The following is a 26,459-nucleotide window of genomic DNA, read 5'->3' as shown; positions in this document are numbered from 1 at the left end:
ATTTATTTTCTAAAACCATACTCTTATCTTATATATATACTTAATCATTACATACTATATACAAGAAATCATCTTAATGCCCAAGACCTGAATTTAAGTTATTCGTCGCATGACCTTTAAATTTTCTTAACTTTAAATAGGGATGGGCTAGAATAAAAACACATTTTTTTGTATAAACTATAAACGAATTAAAATATATGAATTCTATGTAGAACACGTATGAATTGAATGTGAGAAAAATAAATTTTTCGCTACCTTTGGGATTCGAACATAAGACCTGAATTCATCCAATAAGTTGATGAATCAACCGTAGATTTTGATGATCTAAGAGCTGAAAATTGTTCCTATTTTATACAAAAAAAAATATATTTTTATTCTAACCCTCCATTATATATATATATATATATATATATATATATATATATATGTGGGGATGGCTACAGTAAAAATACTTCTTAAAATATAAATACAAACGTTTTTTAATGTACGAATTTTATCCAACAGGGTTACGAATTCATCCAACATGGTTACGAATTGTGAAAAATAAATTTTTGCTACCTTTGGGATTCGAACCCAGGACCACGAATTCATCCAAAAGGGTTACGAATCAACCGTAGATCTTGATGATCTAAGGGCTGAAAATCATTTATATTTTATACACTTAAGAGTGTTTTTATTCTAGTCCCTCCCCTATATATATATATATATATATATATATATATATATATATATATATATATATATATAGGGGGCCGCTCCAATGAGACCCCCTAATTTTAGTGAGATCTAGGGCACGATCTGGTGCGTTTATTTTATCAATCCTATGGCTGATATTGTACCTGGAGGGTGATTTTTTTTCGCAGGGTTCGAATCCTGGAGGGAGCAGAATATTTTAAATTTTGTTATTCATCAGTAAATACTGCATTGTTCATCAGTATATACGGCCTTGTTCATCAGTATATATGTCTTATTCATTACGAATTTTTTAAATTTTATTTTTCATCAGTATATACATCTTGTTCATTAGATATACGTTTTGTTCATTAGTATTATATGTGTTATTCATTGTACTCATATTACACGAAAAATAGGGGGTCTCACTGGAGCGCGCCCCTATATATATATATAGTGGGGCTATAATAAAAACACATCTTTTTGTAAAAACTAAAAACGGCTGAATTCTATGTAGAACACGCATGAATTAGCTGTGTAACTGTATGAATTGCGAAAGGTCCTGAGTTCGATTGAATTCTATGTAGAACACGTATGAATTTCGCAATTCATATAGTTACACAGCTAATTCATACGTGTTCTACATAGAATTCATACATTTTAGCCGTTTTTAGTTTTTACAAAAAGATGTGTTTTCACCCTAGCCCAACCCTATATATATATATATATATATATATATAGAGGAATGCTAAAATTATTAAAATGCGATTTTATAAATTAGGAACCATTTTCAGCCCTTAGATCATCAAGATCTACGGTTGATTCATCACCTTGTTAGATAAATTCATGGTCCTGAGTTCGAATCCCAAAGGTAGCAAAAAATTATTTTTCGCAATTCATACTTTTATACAGTTTATTCATGCGTGTTATACATAAAATTCATGCATTTTTATTGGTTCGTAATTCTTAAAATAAGGGTGGTTTATTGAATAACCGCCCCCTATATATATATATACACACACAAAAGAAATCATCAAGAAAGACACCCAAATCACAAAAATTTATATTAAGCCGTTTAATGAATCAAAATTCTTAAAATGTCCCCCCTAATTCCTATATACACGTGTATATTGTAGGTACCTAATGTCGCGTTTCATCTTATTTTTACATTATAAATAAACCATGGATTCGAAAATGGGGAGCGTCGTTAAAACCCATGTACGATAATTTGAGTCGGGATTTGGCAATGAAATCGCAATGCGAAACATTTATTGCACTAAACTTTTCTACGGTTTAGAATAATAATTACGTATGACTATTACATGCGTATGTGTGTCATAAAAGGCTTTTCTCTAAAGCCCTCCCATTCCGTAAGACAAGTGTTGGAGGCTTTGCATGAAATCCAGTTAAAAGAGATGCCCTAATTTGGCCTATTCCACCAAACTATGACCTATCTATCTCTCTTTGTGTTGACAAAACTATTCCCCTTTGCAGATATGCTCATATATAGAGCCCGGATCACCTGCCCCACTATTCCCTTCCTCTTACCCTACACCCATCACAATTGCGGCAAAGAGCAATTAATTACTATACTACGTACCTAATTTCATCCATCTATCGTATATTCGTGTCACAACAAAAAAAATAATTACGACGTACACTAGTCGGTCTATACTCGTGTACACTGAAATGCACGTTTTGTAGGATAATTGTCCGCGTGTATTTGTGTAACTATACGTTAACTGACACGTTTACAAGTGCGACAACAAGAAATTAATTAGGACACTAGCCCGTGTAACTCCGTGCCGCCGTACATTGAGACATCTACAAGTGCGACAACGAGATATTAATTAGGACAATAATCCACGTATATTTGTATAACTTGTACGTACACTGACATGTTTGCAAGTGCGACAAATAAAAAATTTAATTAGGACTATTAGCTTGTGTATATTTGTGCTACCCTGCACTGACACTAAGTGTGACAACGAGAATTTAATTAGGATGTGAGAATGAGAAATTAATTAGGGCACTAACTCATATGCATATACTCATAGCAATATTTTTTTTCCTATATAGTTTAAAAATAAGTCCCATTGTGAAGAAGCTGACGTAGGTAAAAATTTTCCTTGAGACGAGCACGGAAATAAGGATTAAATTTCATGCATCCCACCATTGATGAGTCGCTTGTTTCTGCATGGCTGTTTATCAGTATAGCCAGATTCTTGTTTTAATCACTCTACACACTGATTTTCAATTCTATTTCAAGAAAGAGAGAATTATCATAATCCCATCAATGTATATATAAAACCTACACTAATTGTCGCCTCCCAACCAGGCCACAAATCACTTTCTGCTCTACTAATATATACATACATTTTTGTAATTTAGTTCAACTTGCTTCTTTCCCAACCCTCTAAACCCCAAGTTTTCACAAAAGAAATTGCCCTAAAATTCAATTTTTATTTTTTCTAAAAAAGCATAACTAATTAGTAATTAGCATTTCACCATTTTACACTGTAATGTAACCCTCTCTCAAATTAAATACCAAGAAGAATCATCCAAGATTTACTAATACAAAAGATGTATAGCTGACCTCTGGACTTGCGTCCCCACTTTTTCGAGGGCCATGAAATAAGGGTTTCCAGCTTGTATAAATACCCATAGATATGAGGAAAGAAGCATACACACACAATGGAATGGCCAGCTGATTTCCATTGCTCCCCCTTGGATGAATCTCTATACAGCCTCCTTTCACCCTCACCACCCCCACCACCCCCACCATCTCTATCAGAAATGCCTAAACCATCAAGGGAGTGGAACAGTGAGGAAAACAAGGTGTTCGAGAACGCCTTGGCGGAGTTGGATCATTCTTCCCCAACCTTCTTCGAGAGTATTGCATCCAAGGTTCCATGGCGATCCATTGAAGACATCAAGCTCCACTACCAAGCACTCGTTCAAGACATCGAGATGATCGAATCCGGCAACTTCCCCATCCCCGACTACCCAACACTCGACCTTCAGCCCAAGCCAGACGACGATTCTAAAAACAAAACCGGCCCGCCCCGCCGCAGGGGCATTCCATGGACTGAAGAAGAGCACCAGTAATTTCTTCTTCTTCTTTTTTTCTAGGTTTTGCTTTAGTTGAAAGTTGAAAATCATTGAATGGATGCAATTGCAGGCTGTTTCTGATGGGGCTGAACAAGTACGGCAAGGGAGACTGGCGCAGCATCTCGAGGTATTACGTCATCACCAAAACCCCAACTCAGGTTGCTAGCCACGCTCAGAAGTATTTCCGCCGCCAGACGAGCTCCACTCCAGCCGACCGCCGCCGCCCCAGCATTCACGACATCCACACTGTTAGTCCTGCTGCTGCCGCCTTCGCCTCCCCCTCGCTCCCCAACCCCATCCCTTTCCCGCCTTCTGCCCTAATCCCAGCCCTTCATCAAAACTATCCAAACTTGGCTCAGAATCCTTCATTTCTGCAGCAGCCACCTCTCAATGCTGCTCCTGCTCATGCCATGTTCAATCAGGCTGCTCATCCGTCTTCATCGTCGTCGTCCTTCCTTCAGCCCCAGCTCAGGAACAACTTCTGGGGCTGACTCTCAATTTATTATGCAATGTTTCATGTTGATGACTGCACCTATCTTTGTATCACAGCTAACTAAGCTGCTTCTGATTACTAATTTCATAATCAATAAACCTATTTCTAATACTTTATTGAATAAACACACACTCCCATCCTGCATGCATTTCATTTTTTATTTTCTATTTCAGAATTTGTTCTTATAATTTCATATCCTTGTTTCTGAAATGGTAAAGTTAGTGATACACAAAAAGTATACTACCTAAATTTTTGATGTAGTACTAAATCCCCAATTCCAAACCCTAATTCCTGAATTAATTGGTCAATCCAGGATTAATTCCATATACAGGAACCAATTTTTTTCCCCGGCCCTTTGGTTTCTTTTACTGGATCGAATATTGTTTTGTATATCATTCTTGTTAATTTTTTTGTAATTGATACATCCTTAACAATGCATTTATGCAGTCGAGCTTTAAGGACATAATGCTTTTCATTGATACCTAAGCTTAGAAAAGCACGATTCGTCATTATATATTAGCTAGGCCGTAATATTGTTTTTAATCATATAATTGTTCTTGTGCTTAATTTTTTATCTTGCACAAATGCTTCTAATGCGATTATTGTAGTTCGAAGTTCATTTGACACTAATTAGCATTTGAGATCCTCTATCTCACTCTATATATATATGGTGTCCCACTTGTGTTCCATTTCATATATTTTTTTTTTTTCATTTTATTATTCAATTTAGAGGCATTCTTCGGTGGACCTGGGTGCATAGTGCACCCGGTTCATAAATGACACTAACACTTACGCTAAATGACACTAACACTAACACTAACACTATCTTGAAATGACATTAACACTATTTTGTTTTACAAATGACACTATTATGTTATATAAATAATACTGTCGCGAAATGACACTAACAGTCTAACACTATATTAAAATGACACTATCATGTTATCGTAATGACACTATACACTCGGGTGCACAGGAGAATTTGTGTTCAATTTATGTTTCTTGTGTTTTAGTTTAGTTTTATGTTTGCCAATTATATAAAATATTATTTGGCATTTAGTTTCAAATTTTTATGTGATTTTTTTATTCCATAATAAGAGTTGATATTTTTCTGAGAGCTTCTATTTTTAGAAATAAATGTTAATTTGAATTTATTATATTATAATAATTTGTATATATCAGATACACTACAAGAAACTGGGCGATTAGCGACGGAATTTCCGTCGCTAATGCCCAAATTTCCGTCGCTAAAAACAATCACCGACGGAGACCGTGAGTCACCGAGAAAATGATCGCTAAGTCGAATATTGACGAAATTATACGTCCGTCGCAAATTAACTAATTAGTGGAAAAATTAACTAGAGAAAATTCAAAGATAGGTGCCAAAATAGGATAATAAAGGCTATGGAATAAAAGAAATGAGTGCTTCAATGAATACTATCATATATTCTTGCAAATTAATTCTCAGTTACTAATATATTTTCCGTGAGAAATGAAAAACGAATAAATCGATATAACTCACAAATAGTCATATTCAATTAATATGGTAAAATCTCATCCCCTCCAAGATTCGAACCTAGATGAGAATGTCTATTCATACATTGATTTATTCGTATTAACTTATTCGCGAGTGTTCATACATATTTTCAATTCTCAATATATTACATATTATATATAAGAACTACCAAATATAGTATGATCTGACGGATCAGTTTGATCCAACTTTTGATCTAGCGAATAGTGAAGGCCATTTTTTCAGAAGCTCAAATATGTAGGTCAGTCCCAAACCGGTAATCATATACTCCTTTGTATCTGACGGAGTACTTCTTTTGTATCTAAAAAATATGTGATACTTTTGGTGGTACGTATTTTAAAAAATATTAGGGGAATGTATGTGAATGGAAAAAGGTGTCCCATTTTATCACTTCGGATCCTCTGTCCCCAATTCCTGTCCCACCCCATGTCACATTCATAAAACTACATCGTTTTGTATTACACTCATAATCCAAAATTAATTGCTTAAATTCGCTGAACCGGCTCGGCTTGTTCCAGCCGTCAAACCTTTTCTTCTACTTTCCTTCAGCAATTCGGATCATCTCCCTTCTCTTTCGAAAATTTTCTATCTTCACCGAAAAATGGGGATTTCGTTCGTATCACAGGATTTAGCTAAGGATATCCATCACCCAATCTTACTCTTCCGTCAATGTTTTGTTCTTCTCCTTCTTTCCAAACTTGCAGACTCAATTTTTGGTGCTTTTATTCTGCCGCAAGAACAAAATTACTAACGGGAACATCACGGCGTCCATCGTCGGCGCACTTCTTGATTTTGCTTCATTAACTTGAAGTCGACGGTGAGTTTTCTTTTATTTTTTTATAGTTTTCCGTGAGTTCTTAAGTGTGTGCAGAAACTATTTCTTTGGCTCCTTGTTCTATGTATTTTTGTGTTAATCATGTGATTCTTGATTGAGTGAAAATTGATATATACCACATCCATTTAATCATTGGTTAAAATAATAATATTCGTGAAATTAGTTTGAAGTGTAAATAGCAGTATAAAGATTGATTTTTTGTTCTTTCTTTTGTTCTTTGTTTAAGGCTAACAAGCCATTTTTCTTCAAAATTCTGAATTGTAAGTAAGGGAAATGATAGCTCAGTTCTTGAAAAATCATGTGGAAATACAAGTTCCTGAGTTATGCAACAACAATCATTAGTTGAATATGGCTTCACAAGTTCTTGAGTTACGCAACGGTCATTAGTTGAATAATACGTCTTTACAATATGGCTTCATAAACACTAAAGCAATTTCCACCAAACATGTCATTAGTTGTTAAATCTTCCAGCTAGCTAGTAACATGTAATATGTGATATACAAACGTTATTCTGTTTTATTGATTTATTTATATTTGTTATTATTTTAGTTAAATATTTATTATTATGTGCATTTTTTTCATGAAATTCATGTTTTTCTTTTACTTTAGTTTGTTTTAAGGCCAAATAAAAGGTTAGCATGGATATTGGTGGTTCATCTTCTCGTCGTTTGAATTTTGAGTATGCTAATGAAGAACATAATCAACTTCAACCAGGGGGCTTAGCCCACTGGCCACCAGGTCCTCACTTAAGTGAAGTGACCCGGGTTCGATCCCTCTTGGGAGCGAATTGGAGATTGGAGATATAAGGTGGATTTGGTGATTTGGTGAATGGAGAGATAAGGTGGTTCTTGGAGTGGATGGGGGGAACTAACTACTAACATCTAACATGACTTTGCCCGATCAAAAAAAAAAAAAAAAAAAAAGAACATAATCAACTTCATAGTGATATGGTAGATGAGGACAGGATGAATCAATTGGTTGAAGATATCCAAAGATTGGTATGAGTTTTGATACTGAAGATGATGTCTATGAATTTTATCTAAAGTATTCAAAACGTGTGGGCTTTGGTATAAGAAGAAGCAAAAGTCACAAGAACAAATTTGGAGAATTAGTTGACAGAATATTTTGTTGTAGTGCTCAAGGAAAAAGATCACATGATAAACGTGATATTTATGTGAAAAATGCTCGTCCAGAAACAAGATTTGACTGTCAAGCTAAACTGAAGGTTAGCAGCCGGGAAACTGGAAAGCTTTGTGTGGTTCAATTTGTTGAGGAGCATAATCATTATCTTTCAAGTCCAAACAAAATACACTTACACAAAAGTCATAGAAAAATAGCTCCAGTTGCAGCCTTGCAAATTCAAATGGCAAATGATGTGGGTATCACGCCTAAAGCATCTCATGATCTCATGGCGAGACAAGTAGGAGGGAGAGAGAATTTGGGATTCATTCCTGACGATTATAAAAATTATTTGCGATCCAAAAGAACAAGAGATTCGAGAATAGGGGATACAGGTGGAGTATTAGAATACATGCAGAAGATGCAATTTGATGATCCGAATTTTTTTTATGCCATTCAAGTTGATGAAGATGACTTGATAACGAATATTTTTTGGTCTGATGCAAGGATGAGAACAGATTACTCATATTTTGTGGACGTGGTTTGCTTTGATACAACTTACAGGAAAAATAATGAAGGTCGCCCTATTGCCTTGTTTGTAGGCGTGAATCATCAAAAACTGACTGTGATTTTCGGTGCTGCATTGTTATATGATGAAACATCTGTGACATTTGAGTGGTTATTTGATACATTTACTAGAGCTATGGGTGAGAAGAAGCCGATTACTATTCTTACAGATCAAGATGCAGCAATGGCTAAAGCATTATCTTCTATATGGCCTGAAACTCATCATCGTTTATGTCTTTGGCATATTTTCCAAAATGCTGCAATTCACTTGAGTGGTATCTTTTCGCAGTTTAAAGATTTTTCTAAGGACTTCGGTGCATGTGAATATGATTATGAAGAAGAGGATGAGTTCATTGCAGCATGGAACAATATGTTGAATAAGTATGGACTTGAAAATAATGATTGGTTGCGGCGAATGTTTAAACTAAAAGAAAAATGGGCTTTAGTCTACGGACGACAAATGTTTTGTGCTGATATGACTACCACCCAAAGAAGTGAGAGTGTGAATAGTATTGTGAAAAGGTATGTCAACTACAAGCACAAGTTCTTAGAATTTTTTAATCACTTCCAAAGACTTCTTGAAGATCGTCGATATGAGGAATTGAAAGTTGATTTCAAAGCAAATACAAGCATTCCATCTATGGTGTATCCAGTTGAGATTTTGAAGCACGCAGCTGGCATTTATACCCCTGAAGTATACAAAAAGTTTGAGCAGGAGTGGTATAAATCCCATGATTCTAGTTTGGAATGCTTTGATGACAATGGGTTACTGGTGAAATATAAAATTACCCCTCACAATAAGATTCATCACCATATTGTTACATTTGATTCCTCAAGTGAAAAAACTAAATGTAGTTGCAGAAAGTTTGAATTTGCTGGGATTATGTGTTCTCATATTTTGAAGGTATTCACCATGAAAAATGTTATGAAGATCTCAAGTGAATACATCATGAAAAGATGGACACGACAAGCGAAAGTTGGATTTATTGGAGATTCAAATCTCAATAACTTCAACTCGGATCCAAAAATACTTCAAAATCTACGATATAAAGAATTATGTGGGTTGTATGTTCAGTTGGTTACAAAAGCTTCTGAGGATGAAGATACTTACAGAATTGTAAAAGATGGAATTTTGAAGATGTTTGATATGGTGGATGGTAGATTGCAAGGTCAAGAGTTAGATCAACATGGAGATCGAATAGGTTTGTTGCTAAATGAGGCTCAAATGCAAACTAATGAAAGAAACACTTGCGGAGCCAAAGGTATAAAGTCTAAAACCAAGACAACTTCAGGGAAAAGACTTAGAGGTCGCTTAAAAAACGGTTTAAGAAAAAAGAAAGTGGGGCAAAAAAGAGTCCAGCCTTTATCCTCTAATAACTTGCAGGTTAGCTATTGATAATTTATTTAGATATATTGTCAATTTATACATATTTTAGTTTTAATTTTATTTGTTGTTATGGAATAAAGTGCCCAAGGAAATCATGACATTGTTTGTGATGTGCCCTCTATGCCTTATCAAGGAGTCAATGAAATTCAGGTTCATGTTATTTTTATTTTTTGAAGTTAAAGTCTTCTTGTTAATTTTTGTAATATATATTTATTTAGAATAGAATCATAGGCCTTTATTCTTTTTCTCCTTTTTATTCTCCCAATCAGAGGTATTTAATTATGATTTGACTTTAAGACGCATGTATCATAAAATAAAATCTATTTAATCCTGCTCTACTAATAGATTGAGTTTGTGACCTCATGATTCTGGACTTCGGTGAGATAGAACAGACCAGGTCATATGTATAAACAATCAAATTTAGACATGCATACTTATTTTATTCTTTGTTAATAGGCCATGCTCACTAAAAAGTTAGGATGACAGATTGTCTGATCTTAATTTTGATAAACTTATAGCTCTAATATATCTTATTTATTTATAGCAGGAATTTTCTGCAAGTTCAAGTCATCAAAAGTTTGGTGGATTCCCATTATCAATGAGCATGACTAGCTTATTATTGGTAATGTTTTTTTTTTTTTTTAATAACACCATTAGTGTCGATTTATGATGTCTTCTTGCATTTTATTGAAAGATGTTATTTTTTACGACTTTAGTTGATGTATTCATCACCTACCTAAATTGGTTCGTTAATTATTTTTGGTGTCACTCATTTTATTGTCTTTGTTTAGGCACAACAATCACTCAGCTTTGGCCCTTTGCAAACAAATGACTCGCAACAAAGCATTGGTGTAAATAAATGAGCTCATGAAGTTACTTGAAATCGTTAGTATGAGAGAAGTCGATTAAGAACTCTAAAATCAGTTGCATGAACGAGAGTATATACAGTTTATGTACTCCTGCTGCATCAAGTATTTGACCATGGCTGCAAAAGCATTTTTTCTTGTTCTGCAAATACTTGTATTCTTTTACCATTAGTTTATTGTTTTACTATTATTTTTGAAATTTATAATTTGTTTATCATAATGATGAGAATTTTTTATATAAAGTTGAGTTGAGATATTTAATCTGCATTTGAGTTGAAAGTTTTGGTATTTCATCAATTTGTATTGCTATTGTCGTAGTTTATAAGACACATGTTTTTTCCTATTTGAAATAGTGAATGGTGTTGGCCTTTCTTTGTTTTGTTTCATTTGAAATATAAGAGAGAGATGGGCTGCATTTGAGTTGAGAATTTTGATATTTCACCAATGTATGAAAATCTATCCTCTACTTAAGTTGGTCTTTTTCTAGTTATATTGAACACTGAAAAATCTATTTGTTTTGTTTCATTTGGATTTGGGAAGTTGTCTTCTACAACCAACAGTAAGAATATCAGTAGCTGCAACATACGAGTCATTTTTTTCTGGTAATTGATTGGCATTTGCTGTCAACTAGCATGAGTTAGAATTACAAGCAGATTGCTATTTACTAAGCATATAGACAAATTGCTATTACAAGCAGATGCTATATATATTCTATCCAACATATCATTAAGTTTACTGTTTACACCACACAATGGCAAGCAATGATACTCCACCCTTATCCCATGCATTCGATTCCAGTGCAGAGATAAAGAACTCTATAAAATGTGACTGGAGAGAACATATTTTTCCTAATGGAGGTTTATATTATTATAACTGTGTGACATGTGAAAGCAGGGTAAGAAGTTCTTGCATTCATGCTTTTTCTCTCTTGGAAGAACAGCAGCAGCCCCTGCTCGAATAAAGTGTACGGCCACTTTCATCACTTGATTTCATGACACAATCTCTGCAGTTAAAATGTTTCTAAGGTTCTACTTATTTGATTTGTAATAAAACTTTTCTTGGTGGCTGATATTTCTAATCATTTAAATGCAAGAGGAACTTGAAGAATTGGAGCACGAAAATCACTTTCACCAACATCAGCTATTTCGTAGTGCTAGTTTATGTACAAGTTGAAAACTAAACAAGAAGTTCTATATGAAAATCAAACAATCAGCAGCTTACATTATGAAACCATTATATCAACTAAAATTCTTTAAACATGTTTCACCAAATTTAATTAAACCAGGTAGTCTCTCCAATTCTTGAAACATATTAAATTTCAGAATTTGAGGTTCCTCAAAAAAGACAATAAGAAAAAGCAAAACTCACCATTATACTATGCAATCTCGATTACCATCTCATCTCAAGTTCATGGATTATATATTAACAGTTCCAATTAGCATTATATTTGAAGAAACGTGACCTTCAGTTACACACTTACACTGAAAACTGGAAAGCTAAACTAATCAAGGCAAACCCCAAGTAAAAGAAGCAAAATCAAGAAGTTCGATTGCGCCGACGATGGACGTCGTGATGTTCCCGTCAGTAATTTTTGTTCTTGTGGCAGAATAAAAGCACCAAAAATTGAGTCTGCAAGTTTGGGAAGAAGGAGAAGAACAAAAGATTGACGGAAGAGTAAGATTGGTGATGGATATCCCTAGCCAAATCCTGTGATACGAACGAAATCCCCATTTTTCGGTGAAGATAGAAAATTTCCGAAAGAGAAGGGAGATGATCCGAATTGTGAAGGAAAGTAGAAGAAAAGGTTTGACGGCTGGAACAAGCCGAGCCGATTCAGCGAATTTAAGCAATTAATTTTGGATTATGAGTGTAATACAAAACCATGTAGTTTTACGAATGGGACATGCCGACATGGGGTGGGACAGGAATTGGGGATAGAGGATCCGAAGTGCCATTTTATTAAGTGATAACCAAAAATAAAGAGTGAATATGTTTGGATAAATTGCATTCTCAAACAATAAATTATGCATATTTTTCGAAGATAGAAGGAAATCTAGAACATACATAAAGCCAAATGTTAATTTGACATATTTACGAAAACCCAATTTTATACCTAAATGAACATTGCAATTAATCCACCCATATTTACATTCTTCTGCATGTGAACAACACATTCTTGATAAAGAGGAAATTAGGGACGGACTCTGCAGAGAGTTACACTAATTACCAATGAATTTCATTGCTTTATTTAATAGATTTAAATAGAAGTGGTAAAACAGATTCGATTTTCGATTATAATCGTAACTGAATTGAAATTTCGGTTAATCGATTATACGATAACCGTAATTTGTATATAGACAACATCCCAAGCGCTTATAGACTAGACAACAGTTAATATCTATTGTCTATATTATTATACACAACACGTAATGTCTGTTGTCTATTCTACGACAATTTTTTTTTTTTTTTTAATATTCAAATCCCCTATTTTGTAATACCCATATACATGACAAAATTAAAATACTCAAACATCAGATAACCACACAATACTAAAAAGCTATTAATAAAATTCGATTAATATATACCATAAAAGTCAAAGATCTTGTTTGGTATTTGTGACGCCGGGGACGAAGTGCAGAATGATCGCTAGTGCAAAAGAGGCACGGACAAGGAGCGGCTCCGATTAAGACTTCCAAGCGGAGGAACGTAGGGATGAACCAGAACACACCCAAACGAGAGGGATGAGCCGAACGTAATGTCTGGTGGATGCTTCTGTGGCGGCGGTAGGGATTGGGTGGGGTGGTGCGACGGTGGGTGGTGGTGGAGGGTTCCTGGAGGGAAGGGGCAGTGGATACTTCTGTGGCGGCGGTAGGGATTGGGTGGGGTGGGGTGGGGTGGGGTGGGTGGCGATGGACGGTTCTGGGGGGAGGGGGTGGGTGGGAGGGCTTTGAATAATAATAACATAAAAAATCAGATTTAATTAATTTAAATTTTATATTAAAAAATAATTAATTATAAACTACTTAATCATAAATTTATAAATATAATTACATAACTAAACAATAACTCCTTAATTTTAAACAATAACTCCTTAATTTTGGTACCCAAAAGAAACGCCTCAAGCTTGGCGGGACGGAGGGAGTACTATTATTATTTGATTTGATATTTTAAATTATTGACAATTTGAGTTATTAGCTTTGTGTTCTTTATTTATTGATAAGAAATTAAATAAAAAATATTATTTTACCAAGTAATTGTCACGTAAGAATGAAAATGCTATGTCAAAATTGGCACGCCATATTCCATATTAGCTTGATATTTGGGCGGAATTCGGTTTATTGTAGCAAAATCAGATAATATTAAAAGTTTAGTAATTATCATGCGGCAGTTTGTGTGCAAAATTAGGACCGAATGTAAGTTCAGTTTAACCTTTATCATTTTAATCCTTTTCAATTAAATTAACAAACACCAAAATCAAAGCATGATAAAAAATTAACACAAAAATCGAAGCATTCTTGATATTGGATTGGAGTGCTAGCTCCAGTTGCAAACAACATCAACCAATAAAAGTACTATATATTACGGCTATTACCACTATATCACCGGGAAACCCATATCAGTCATCATCATATCAATCACTGTCATCTAAACTTCTGAAGATGGCGTTTCTCTGTAAATTAATCGTCGAAGCCCTGAAACACGTCGCTTATGATCAAGCGTACGAGCGAATCTTTGGGCGCCCTCCTTCCACCCCTACTCCCTCCCCTTCACCCCCTACCCTACCCTCCCCCCATCATCCATCCCCTCCACCACCAACCCATCATCCGCCACCGCCGGAGGAGGAGAGGATGACACCCGCAGGCCCTTCGACAAGATTATATTTGCTGCAATAGTCATTTGTATCATCTGGCGCATGTTGGGAGGGAACTCCGGCAACAAGGGAAAAAGTTAAAGATTGTTTCCATCCAATGTTTAGAGTGAGTCTATAACCATTGATCTTAAAACAAATATTGATCTTTTAAGAGTGTCTGAATGAATCTTAAAATTAGTTTGTCAAACAAAAAAAGATATATAGATCTTAGCTTTAAGTAGACGAAGCCTTAAAACCTAGCTAGACAGAATTTAGAAATGGGATTCATGATCACATGCCTCACTAATCCATATATTCCATTATTTATATTTTTATAAATATACATAATTTTATATCTTCCTATTGGTGATTTATTTTGATAATAATTAAATTTGATAAGAGATTACACCAAACTCCTTGATCAAGCTACACGAATTAACCAAAACAAGTATATTAAAACATTTGGGAAGATGACAAGAGGCATCAAGAACCTATGATTTCAATGTCTTGTCCTTTCTGTTGGAATATAAGTATATATAATGGAGAATTTATTTAATTGGTAGGAGGAAATTTGGAGAAATTGGTTGTGGACGTGTGTGTGCTTAGGAATTTGAGTGGGAGGATTGTAGTTTCCTAACACAATCTTCCTTCAATTCACTTGTTATTACTTACTTGCTTGGTTACATATTTATAGTGGTGAGCAGATGATTCCTACGTTCTCTAGAATATTCTCAACTATTATTTTTCTAATACTTCTCTAGAATTCTCTAGTTTAGCTATTTCTTTTCATCCTAACTTTTTCTCAACTATTCTAGATTATTCCTCTTTCTCTAATACATTCTCAACCATTCTACATTTTTCTTCATTCTCAACTATTCTAGATATTTCTACAAATTTCTTCTAATTTCTTTTTTTTTTTCTTTTCTTCTAATTCTAGAATATTCTTTACAAATCAAGTTTATTACTTTATTCTAACACTTTCATACATTACATTTGGTCATCATACCACAATAACAGGTAGAATATATGTTAAGGATGTGAATGAAAAGTGTTTAAGGTGGAGGGGTCATGTTGCAATTATTGAGAAGATGGAGGACTTAATTGCAGTATCTAAGAGTTAGTTTGTTTAACAAACTAACAGAAAAGTTCGACTGTAGCGGGTGGTTTTCTACTCAAGATTGTGAGCAGATCTCTTTATCATTTCGTGTGTATAAATACTCTTTGTAAACCTTGTAGAAGGGGTTAGAAGTTTTGGTGATTAGATATGGAAAATAGTGATAGAGATCTGAATGCAGTAGTCTTGAAGATAGGCTTGAGAGCTGCAATCTATTCTTCTTGTTCGTTGTAATCTTGTAACTTCTTGATCTCGTTTTAGTGAAAGTGTTGTTGATCGTCCGTGGATGTAGATCGAAAGATCGAACCACGTAAAAATCTGGTGTTCTTTACTTTGTTTTAAGTTTTAATTCTTCTCCACAAATGTGTGCGTTTGAGTGTTGTGGTTTGAGTGTTCTTCATGAGCTTGAATAGCTCTTGTTTGCTGCGCAATTTCTTGATCTGAAATCGACAATATATAAATAATTTCCCTTTCTTATCATCAATAATAACTCTAGACAATGAAGAGGAAATGGTGATATAAGATTATATCAAAAGGTGTTTAGCGGATGAGTTTTCAATCTGCCCATATGACATAAATGAAGAAGATCTACATTAAGCAAGAGAATGATTAATGCAGATTTCATCATGCAGTCATATTTTTGGAAGAGCTTATTTCAAAGTTATCTTTTGTCAGAATTGAATTATTTTGTACTCTCTCCGTCCCACTATAAGTGGTCTGTATTTCATTTTGGGACTTCCCACTATAAGTGGCATGTTTCCACAAATAGAAAAATTTAACTCTCAAAAAAGTGTATGCCATACCACTTTAACCAATTTACACCTTCCTTAATTCTCGTGTCGAAAAGTTTTGAGTCATTTCTAGTGGGACAGAGGTAGTAGTATTTTGTGTAACGACCCAACTCCGGACTTGACGATTGTCCTCATAGACTAACACGAGTCTTTTCTAACGTGTTTTGTCCTTACTCACACGCTTCCTGAGAAACTTCTCAGGCGACTCTTATAATGGGAATTGTTCCAAATTAAGCACGCTTAACTTTGGAGTTTTTTTATGTGGTCATCAAAAAATAATATTCTCTCTGTCCCATTACTTTTGGGCATGAAGATCAAGAAATATGTAATTAGTAGATAAAGTGAGTTGGTATAGTTATTTAAGCATTATTTTAAAAGTAGGTATAAGAGAGTAGGGTCGGTGGGCCCATTAGTTAATGAATTTAAGTTCCTTAATCATTTGTCAAAAAATGAATGAGACATTTTTAATGAGACATACCATTATGAAAATTGAGACATTTATAATGGGACGAAGAGAGTAAAATATTATAGATATAATTTACAAATATCATCCTAACTAACTAACTAACTAAGCCCTAAGTGTAAATTAAATCTTTGATTGAGCCCAATAAAAAGCGCAAACACTAGTATGATACTCCATCCGTCCTTCATATTTATGCATACCTTTCTTTTTTGGTACGTCCCCCAAATTTATGCACATCCTATTTTTGGACACTACCTTACACATAATTTTATCTTTGTAACTTACACTATTTACTGATAATATACTAAACAATATCCTTCACGTGAGACTCTTTATTCATTATTAATCTCTAAATAATTTTTCATTAAAATTCGTATCGAAAGCACCTATGCATATTTATGGGGGACAAATGGAATATTTTTATTTTGACTTAATGAAAAACGATGAGATTTCAACCGTTGACCTAGCTATTTATTTACTGAAATCTGCACGGTTTGAATGTTCTCTCTGGGACACACTAGTATGAATTTATTCACTTATATTTGCTTACAATTTCGAAATGAGACTTCGTCTTCTAATTTAGGGGGGAAATGAAACATGTATATAAATGAGAAATGGATTGGGCCTGATGGGCTGAGATGACTAATTTAAGCCCACTAACATAGTGAACCCTAGACCTCATCACCATCAACACCCTATATATATGTATGCGTGCGGCGCCTGCTAAATTTTATTCATCAAGTTTGAGCTCTCATGTTTTCTCAATCGTTGGTATGGGTGTTCTCGGTTAGACCACTCCACTTGATAAATTTATTTGTTAAGAGGTGAGTGGTCTTACCGATTCCACCCATTCCCATTATTGAGAACGAACCTTACTTTGCCATTTGGGGCTGAATAAATCCGGTTATAATGTTTCTAAATCTTGACAACATTTTTCTGTTTCTATGATTTATTCTTGCTGTCTTAAAGTTGATATTGAAGCTTAAAGCTCGTTTAACATGTTCTGCTGCGATGGAAGGATGCAATGGAAAGACAGGAGAGGATGGGTGACTAGGGTAGGTATTAGGGTTTGAGTTAAGATTTTGATTCTAAGTTGTGCTTTAATTTTTATTTTTGTTTTGAACTCAATCTCGAGACTTTTAGCTTCAGATATTAACTATTTTGCAGTTAGGCCAACACATGCACATCGTGATAAGCCTTTTAAATATCTTTCCATGTCACAGTTCAAAAAAAAATTAAAATCCGTCTCACAAATGAGGATTACAATATATCCATATTAATAGAAAATGATACAATTACTACAAGAATTGTACATGGCGTTCTATATGAGCACTTTTTGCTTAGGTAGATGTGTTTGTATGGAAATAAAATGTAAAGAGACATTTATAACATGGGTAGAATAGGCAAATTAGGCTTTTGTATAGTCCACAAGATTGCGCTTGCGTTTGTTAGATATTGAAAAGAAGCAAATGTTGGGCCAAGATTTCTTGTGTTTGGTGGGCTGTGGCTTGAGCTCCCTCTTCCCAGCAAGATCAGCCATGTAAGCAACAACAGCCTAACATAAAAATGATAATGATAAGCAAAAGAAAAGTGAAGATAGAAGATGAAATGAGGGGTGCAGTGCACCTGAGGTCCTTTGTGAACCACATCTGCGGGTGGCACGACGAGGGGATTCCCGTCGACGTTGAAGACGCGCAGCCTGGTGAGCATCCCGAAAGAGTCGGGAAGCGTTCTGATCTGATTGTTATTGCTCTTCAACTCCTCCAGCATCTCAAGGTTGCCTATGGACCTCGGCAGCGCCTGCAGATCAGCAAAGTTGTTGCTTACGTCCATCTTCACCAGCGTCGTTGCAAAGCACAAGCTCTCCGGTATGGCCTCCAGCTCGTTGAAACTCACATCCAGCTGCCTCAACCTCGACAGCGACGCCATAGTCGTGGGCAGCTGCCTGATGTTGTTGTAGCGCAGCGTTAGAATCTCCAAGGACTCAATCCGCCCCACTGCTTCCGGGAGAGCCTTGAGGTGGTTGTAGTCCGCCCGAAGCTCCTTCAGACAAGTGCATCTGCCTATAGCATGAGGGATTTCTTCCAAGTCGTTGGTCTCGATGTTGAGCTTCTGGAGGCTGCCCAGGGAGCCTATGGTTTCCGGGAGCGCTGTGATCCCGTTGGAGCTCAAGTCGAGCTCCTGCAGACGAGCTAGCCTGTCGATGGATGCAGGCAGCGCTGTCAACTGATTGCCTCTGAGATCAAGATGGAGCAAGTGGAGTAAATCCCCTATTGCTTCTGGCAATTCTTCGAGTCTGTTTCCGTGTAAATCAAGAGTTTTTAGAGAGGAGAGGCCGCCTATGGCAGCGGGCAGCATCGTGATGGCGTTCTCGGATAAGTCCAGTTTGATCAGAGTTGAGAGCTTCCCTATTGAATCAGGAAGCCATTCGACTTGATCTGAGAGCTTGCCTTGTAGAATCAGCTCTCGAGCTCCTTTCTTCACAGACACCTCGATGCAACTAGCTAGTTTGATTAGATTCATTTTCTCACCTGCAACCAATCACCAACATCACAAACAAAACAAACAATGTGCAGTGTTGTTGTATTGATTCATACTCACCATGATCAACCGCGGAATCTACGAGTGGTGGAGCTGTGGGAACATCACCCCTTGATGGAGGCTTGGCACCAACGCGGTCCAAACGAAGAGCAGACGCCTTGAACGGCTTGTTCACGTAAGAGTCGTCCTTGGCCTTCATGGGCTCCTCATATGAATGCGGTGATGGTGGTGGAAGTGTTTTGTCAAGCGTTGCCAAGGACGACGTGGTGGCGGTCTTGGACTTGGAGGATTTGAGGCATACAGAAGCTCTCTGAATCATTTCATCGAACAATAAGTGGGCGCTCTCCACATCCAACACTTTCTGAGCCTCTTTCTTCTGCTCTTTGCTCTGCAAATCAATCAGAGTCCTCTGCATTTCTTGCACAATTCTCAGCAATTCTTCTGGGATTCTTTTTGCTGTGTTTCGCTGAGCGATTCTCTCCAGTTTTAAGGCGTCTTCCATCTCCACATTCTGGATCAAACTTCGGGCCGCTTCCACTTCCTCGATCCCGGGCCGGGCTGGCAACGACTTGTGCATTCTCATCACCTCTTGCACAGCTTTTTCGACACTCATGCCTGAGGCCGAGGCCGAGGCCTCCATCATCATCACTTCACTTCACTGGAATTCATCAGACAACATACAAAATCAATGCAACATATATACTACGTGCAAGTATATACACACAATATATAGCATCTGCAAATCCTTAAACGACGTGGAAGAAAGGCAACGCTTGAAAATGTATACTTACAGTGACGGAGATTGAGCACCACAAAAATGTAGGAAATGCAAGGAGGGTTAATTTATAGAGTGCAGTAATGAAAATTTGAATCAGCAGTTTTGATGGAAATGGGGCCTTTGTGTTTGTGCAGCAGCTACAACTTTGTTTCGGTTATTCATTTACTGCATTTGGTAACTGCAACATCTTGAGATTGTTTTGACTTCAAATCTCAACTGCAGCTGTTTGTTTCCACTTTCCACTTTCCAGTCTCAATCTTGTAATGTGGAGCATCCACGCCTACGCCTTCAAACCTCCATGTCTTCCCATAATATTTCTTATTTAAGGAAAAAAAAAAAAAAAAAACCTCGAATTATGATTAGAAGTCGTAGAAATTTGTGAATTGCATTTTCACCCTATAAGATATTAATCTAATCAAAACAACGTTGTTTTTATTATGAAATATATTTAAATTAAAAAAAAAATCATGTCAACCACTTCTCCTTATCAAATGAAGAGCTTAGCTTGTGACGTACATTCATTGAGCAAAACAACATCGTTTTGATTATAATGGCGTCACATCAACGTCATGTCAAATTCAATTTTGATTGAAGTTCAAATTTTAGAAAAAATATAATAATAATAATGTTTAAGTTTGTGTATATTTTGACAACTTTCAAAATTCGTGGAAAAAAATAAGAGTTAATTGCATGTAAATACAACAACTTTGATCAAAATTCATTTTTGACGCGTATTTAGCAAAATTCAATGAAATACATTAACTTTATTAGTTGTCCAATTTTGACTCTGATGAGCTACATAGACGCCATGTCATTTTCGGTTTATCATGTAGACACCATGTTATTTTTTAACTTGGGAATATGAAATCGGAGTCAAAATTGAACAACTAATAAAGTTCATATATTTTATTGAACTTTTTTAAGTACGCGTCAAAAATAAATTTTGGCCGAAGTTAGAGTTTTTATATGCAATTATCCCAAAATAAAATGAGTCAAAGTTTGTATATTTTATTAGGTTCCAATAGGCAATAACTCATTTTTTAAATATATTTCCAAATTAAACCAATGTCGTTTTGATTATAGTGATGTCACGTGTCTCACGTCGGTGTTATATCAGATTTAATTTTGACTGAAATTCGAATCGTGAGAAAATTATAATAATGTTTAAATTTGTGTACTTTTTGACAACTTTCATAATTCATAGAAAAAATTAAAATGAATTCAAAATTCATGTATTTAGGCATCATTTACTATAGGAGTGTAAATTCGGGTATCTGGTATCGGATATCGGATTTCTGGAGTTACATATCCTCACCCGGCCCTCTTTATGAATTGGGAGGGTATCGGGTATGCGTCGGGTAATGCGGATACCCGCATTATCAATTTTAGATTGATTTAATTATTTATTTATTTATTTTAATTATTTATTGGTCAAAAGAGACTCAAGAATGAAGAAAACATTTAACAAACAAAACATTTCGTCACATATTTCATTGATAGTTGATTAAATAGAAAGGATATCATTTTTTAAAAAAGATGGACAAAATACCCTCAATTTGCGAGTACTCGCAATTTGCAGGACAAATTACCCACAAATTTAAAAGACTTTAAAAAGTTGTGGGTACTCGTTGCGGATATTCAGGTACCCGCATATACAACACGGGATGGGTGAAGATACAGTTTTTGTGTGATTTTACGGATCTAATACCCGCAATTTGAGAATAAAGTACAATTTACACCCCTAGACTGCATCAATAATCATAAATAAAATGATAGCATGAACTACATTGCAACAGTGTTCGTTATAGGTGCTCATAAATTGTAGCATATCACTGAACCCTCGTACCTATTTGCATATTTAGAGATTTTTTATTTATTTTATTTTATTTTTACAAATTAGTGGCCTACTTTGTTAACCGGATAATGTAGACATTAATTTAGAGGTGTGCGACTAATTTGATTGACTGAATTATGCGTGGATCGTAAAAATTGAAAAGAGAAAATCGTAAACTATTAAACAAAGTAAAAATTTTGTTAACTGGATAAATCGATCTACCTTATACACATTATATTAAACGATAAATGGATTTTTTTTTTTTTTTGAAACTCTGTATAAATATCTAGGACATATAGATCATGATAAATATACATATATATGCAACATATGACAAAGAATTAAAATAAACGTGGTAATTTGATTTTACTATGGATAAAGTTGTAAATGAAGGTCCCTTTCTACAAACAAAATTAGGCAGGTGGAAATAAAATCTATCAACCAACATCTCACGTGGCATTGTTTCAAGTGAAAATTTGGGCATTGTTGCAAGTGAATATTTGGCGTTTCTCGCACCAATAAAATTTTGTGGGAATTAATAGAATAATTTAGGGGCAAATCTTAAAGTATCCATTTTAAAATAAGATAATGTTTTTTACTTTTATAAGAAAATATTTTTATAATCATCTTTCATTTTACCCATAAATGCCCCAAGTGTAAGCAAGGAGAAATGAGCCGATTCTTTATTTGAATGAAAGAAAAAAACTTATGAGCCCCAATATAATAAATGGTGATTATGTTTTAAAAAAACTAGTATTACTTTATGTTATTTGAATCAAACAATTACTATTTTTTTATTTTAATTCAAAAATAAAATTACATTTTGTTTCATTCAAAAATTTAATTCAAATTTTCCGTCAATTACAACCTAAGTGACAACAAAAATTCTTTAATTTATTTTATTTTACTCCGATTTAATTAAAAGTATCTTTAAATTTTGTCTATCTTCGATCGATTACGCTGCATATTTTTTTTGGATTGATTTGCCTATTTTTGTTACTTTATTTGCTGCCTCCAAATCTTTAATGACATAACTAATTAATTAATTAATTTTAAGAGTATTACTGACTTTTGATACAAACAATGACTAGAAAAAACACTTTTTATTATACTCTATAAAATCATTTTTGTTGTCAACTTTGACTAGTGGTGTATGTATTACCACAATAATTTATTTAAACTCTTATAATTCACGTGTTTTTCTTACTTATATTGTTCAATACATAAAACCTATACCCAAAAATAAAGAAATTGCATTTAATATAATTACCTTGACCTAGAGAAGCAGTAAAATGATATAAAACCTATACCCAAAAATAAAGAAATTGCATTTAATATAGTTACCTTGACCTAGAGAAGCAGTAAAATGATTGTGGAAAAGCAACATATTCATGGATACTTTCTTCGTTCACATAAGTGCAGCACAATTATTTTATTTGACGTTCATAAAATTTTTTGAGACATTATCTCACACTCACTCTTTATAATTTAACCTTACGATCACTCTTTATTTACTAAAAATCATCATTTAACTCATACAAAACCTTATAATTTTAGGGTTATGGCCAAAAATACACGAACTTTGAAAAAAATTGTAATTCTCACATGAACTTTCAATTAAGCCCAAAAAAATATACGATTTTGTATTTTTGTTGCAATTTTCACCTGAATTTGACTTTTAACAAAATTAAAGTTTAGTTGACCATCGAAATTAAGTCAAATATATTAATTTTTACCTTCTTAGACTTCTGAGTTTCTAAATACTCCCCATCATCAGAAGTTAAACTAACATCATGTGAACTTTCAACTACCAACTAAGCTCTAATTTCGCCGAAAGTCAAATTTATGTGAAAATTGTAAGAAAATTATAAATTCATGTATTTTTTGGCTTAATTGAAAATTAAGGTGAAAATTATACTTCAAAGCTCGTGTATTTTTTAGCCATAACCCCTATAATTTTATACGATAGGACTCTTTCTTTACTAAAAATAAGTATATCAATAATTTAAAATTTGTGTTCTTAACAAAATGTTATATTTATTGTGGAGGGAAGGAATAATATTTTATAAATTTGTGGGAAATGAAATAAATAAAAGATTTTACAGCTAAAAGGAGAGGATAAATGCAGTGATAAATGGTAGCACGTGTAAATGTTGGAGGAAAAAACACGTGTACAACTGTAACGGGGTGGCAGTTGGCCCTCACGGCAAAACCGTTTCCGGCAGTTGGAATGGGCTGTCTTTTCTTTTTGTTTTACTTTTAATTCTGTTTTAACGATATTTTGGAGTTCCATGTGGCCTTCTTTCATTCATATCTCCTCTCATCACATGTCTTCTCCACACAGGAACATCACGTGTAAAATCAAACACTAACACAAATATTTAGTTTTAAAGTATTTATAGATTGAAAATAAATATACTCTTGCGAACCTTGATTCGTTTGATACGTTGTTTATAGTTAAATTAAAATGACAATTCATAGTATCTGATTAATAATTTTGTTTGAAGCATAATCAATTCACTTAGGAGAATAAGATTGTAGTATTAAAGTATGTGGATCCATAATATTATAGTGTAAATTAATTATCAAAGAGAGTTAAATGAGATAATCTAAAAAAATACATGTTAAATCAAATGGGGACAAAAAAAAAAATATAAATGGAGACAGTTACAATAAAATAGTGTATGAGAGGAGATTTTAATAGATTCTACAAAAAAAAAAAAAAAAAAAAAAAAAAAACAGGTAGTATATAACTTCTTTCATGAGATCAAAACCATGGGTTATATATATATATTGGTAGGCTATAAAAGAAATCTCTTTCAAATTCGAGTGACAACATGTCCTGATATTGTAAATACTAAATTGAGATTTATGTGTGTAACATATGTGCTTGAGTGTGAATTTAAAATACCCACTTTCATAGCTTATATATGAAAAATACTCACATTCATAATAATTATTATGGATGTACAACGACTAGATGCGCCAATAGAAGGGTACTGTGTCGAGGTCAGGCGGGTGTCGAGGTTGAGGGCTCTGATTTGAGAAGAAAAATGGGTAGGGTTAAGTTTGTTTAATTGTGTTTGCCTTATTTCACATTTTTGTTTGTTATTAATACTTCCTCCGTCCCACTAAGCATGACTTCTTACTTTTAGTACGGTTATTAAGAAGAAAAGTGATTAAAGGAGGAAAGTGATAGAAAATGGTGGAGCCCACAATTTTTTTTGAGATAAAGTGATTTCCTTTTTTGAAAAAAGTAACGATAATGGTTAACTCATTAACCAAATCAACCAATAAGTAATGAATTTAATTAAGGGTAATTCTATTCATAGCCCATGTTTTACTCTCTATAGTCCCCCATTTAAAATAATAATAATAATAATAAATAATTATGAATTTACTATTTTGTCTTATAGCTCATATTCTCTAAATTAAATACTTTATTGCTCATAGCCCCAAATAAAGAATAATTCTATCCTTTCGTTTCAAAAAATAAAAAAATAAAAAAATTATATCCTTCTCGGTATAGTCCCATACTTGAAAACATGTCGATCAAGCTAATAATATCTAATTTTTGCTCGAAAAAGAAGGGGATAACCGCAATGATTGCTTAAATAATGCAGTCATCAAGAACACAAATTTTCAAGGAATTCTCGATCGCGTGTTATTATCACATAATCAAATTATATTAAGTTTTCTACAAATTTATAAATAAACCAACATATAACTCATTCAACCAAAACCCTATCCAAACATATATATATATATATATATATATATATAGGGTGCAGTTATAGTGAGAACCACACTTATCGTAAGAACATAAGAACCATTAAAATCAATGCATCTACTATATAAATTAATGCATTCGCTATTAAATTTAATGCATCCGAAAATAATAAATTTTTTGCTCCCTTCAGGATTCGAACCCAGGATCTGCATTCATCCACCAAGATGATGCATCCACCGTAGATCTTGATGATCGAATGGTTTAAAATGGTTCTCTGTTCTAATTTTATTTAGTGGTTCTTATTTGAACCTCTCCCTATATATATATATATATATATATATATATCATTTTCTCATGCAAATTCAATTCAATTCTCATAGTTTCACAACCAAAACTGTTAGTTTTCTTTCGGCGCCGATCTCGACTCTTTCTTCTTCTTTCATTGATAATTATGAAAAAACTCTTGTTGCCGATTTCGTCTTTGTTAATAAAATATGTGCGGCTATAATTTCAGTTATGTGATGAAGAATACTGAATGATTTTGGGTATACCAAGTATAAAGCGGAGAACAAATAATTATTAGATTTTTTAATTTAGAATATGAGGGTAAAATAGTACTCCCTCCGTCCCACGAATCTTGACACGTTTGGTTTTGGCACGGGAATTAAGAAGTTGTAGGTTAATGTTTTAACTTTTAAGTGTGTAGTTAATAAAGTATAAAAGTGATAAAGTAAGAGAGAGAAGGTAATAAAAGTGATAGGGTAGGAGTGAGAA

General features: G+C 34.2%; 3 protein-coding genes across 7 annotated transcripts; 2 read left to right on the top strand and 1 right to left on the bottom strand.

The window, feature by feature from the left end:
• The first annotated feature begins 3,366 nt into the window (after positions 1 to 3,366).
• LOC131023514 (transcription factor DIVARICATA-like) lies at positions 3,367 to 4,274 on the top strand. The gene is made up of 2 exons (XM_057953057.1): positions 3,367 to 3,776; positions 3,854 to 4,274. Exons 1-2 carry the CDS (start codon positions 3,367 to 3,369, stop codon positions 4,272 to 4,274), a joined length of 831 nt encoding a protein of 276 aa, XP_057809040.1.
• A 3,298-nt stretch (positions 4,275 to 7,572) lies between these two features.
• Positions 7,573 to 10,845, top strand: LOC131023778 (protein FAR1-RELATED SEQUENCE 5-like). 3 transcript variants are annotated; one of them, XR_009101522.1, is made up of 4 exons: positions 7,573 to 9,715; positions 9,799 to 9,868; positions 10,266 to 10,340; positions 10,510 to 10,571. XR_009101522.1 is itself a non-coding variant. In XM_057953363.1 (3 exons), the coding sequence occupies exons 1-3, from the start codon at positions 7,646 to 7,648 to the stop codon at positions 10,579 to 10,581; spliced, it is 2,217 nt and encodes a 738-aa protein (XP_057809346.1). In that variant the 5' UTR covers positions 7,573 to 7,645; the 3' UTR covers positions 10,582 to 10,845. The 3 variants fall into 3 exon arrangements, 1 of the variants encoding a protein (XP_057809346.1); XR_009101523.1 differs by having other exon boundaries at positions 10,263 to 10,340; positions 10,510 to 10,566; XM_057953363.1 differs by lacking the exon at positions 9,799 to 9,868 and having other exon boundaries at positions 10,510 to 10,845.
• Positions 10,846 to 18,049: 7,204 nt separating this feature from the next.
• LOC131023781 (plant intracellular Ras-group-related LRR protein 4-like) lies at positions 18,050 to 20,556 on the bottom strand. 3 transcript variants are annotated; one of them, XM_057953369.1, is made up of 4 exons: positions 20,135 to 20,556; positions 19,404 to 20,001; positions 18,429 to 19,333; positions 18,050 to 18,357 (listed from the first exon to the last, which is right to left on the bottom strand). In XM_057953369.1, the coding sequence occupies exons 2-4, from the start codon at positions 19,987 to 19,989 to the stop codon at positions 18,211 to 18,213; spliced, it is 1,638 nt and encodes a 545-aa protein (XP_057809352.1). In that variant the 5' UTR covers positions 19,990 to 20,001; positions 20,135 to 20,556; the 3' UTR covers positions 18,050 to 18,210. The 3 variants fall into 3 exon arrangements, with proteins under 3 accessions (XP_057809352.1, XP_057809350.1, XP_057809351.1); XM_057953367.1 differs by having other exon boundaries at positions 18,050 to 19,333; positions 20,135 to 20,529; XM_057953368.1 differs by having other exon boundaries at positions 19,404 to 20,494.
• Between the last annotated feature and the right edge of the window lie 5,903 nt (positions 20,557 to 26,459).

The sequence above is a fragment of the Salvia miltiorrhiza genome, chromosome 4 (genome assembly GCF_028751815.1).
Source record: "Salvia miltiorrhiza cultivar Shanhuang (shh) chromosome 4, IMPLAD_Smil_shh, whole genome shotgun sequence".
NCBI classification, from domain to species: Eukaryota; Viridiplantae; Streptophyta; class Magnoliopsida; order Lamiales; family Lamiaceae; genus Salvia; species Salvia miltiorrhiza.
Note: the sequence above shows the minus strand (reverse complement) of the source record. Positions and strands in the feature narration are given on the sequence as shown.

What these genes read in the sequence shown, in the direction of transcription:
- LOC131023514 (XM_057953057.1), top strand. Translation starts at nt 3,367, where the DNA reads ATGGAATGGCCAGCTGATTTCCATTGCTCCCCCTTGGATGAATCTCTA. An exon ending in TGGACTGAAGAAGAGCACCA is followed by an intron (nt 3,777 to 3,853) that starts GTAATTTCTTCT and finishes ATGCAATTGCAG; the next exon opens with GCTGTTTCTGATGGGGCTGA.
- LOC131023778 (XM_057953363.1), top strand. Translation starts at nt 7,646, where the DNA reads ATGAGTTTTGATACTGAAGATGATGTCTATGAATTTTATCTAAAGTAT. An exon ending in TATCCTCTAATAACTTGCAG is followed by an intron (nt 9,716 to 10,265) that starts GTTAGCTATTGA and finishes TATTTATAGCAG; the next exon opens with GAATTTTCTGCAAGTTCAAG. An exon ending in GCATGACTAGCTTATTATTG is followed by an intron (nt 10,341 to 10,509) that starts GTAATGTTTTTT and finishes GTCTTTGTTTAG; the next exon opens with GCACAACAATCACTCAGCTT.
- LOC131023781 (XM_057953367.1), bottom strand. Translation starts at nt 19,989, where the DNA reads ATGATGATGGAGGCCTCGGCCTCGGCCTCAGGCATGAGTGTCGAAAAA. An exon ending in AGATTCCGCGGTTGATCATG is followed by an intron (nt 19,334 to 19,403) that starts GTGAGTATGAAT and finishes GATTGGTTGCAG; the next exon opens with GTGAGAAAATGAATCTAATC.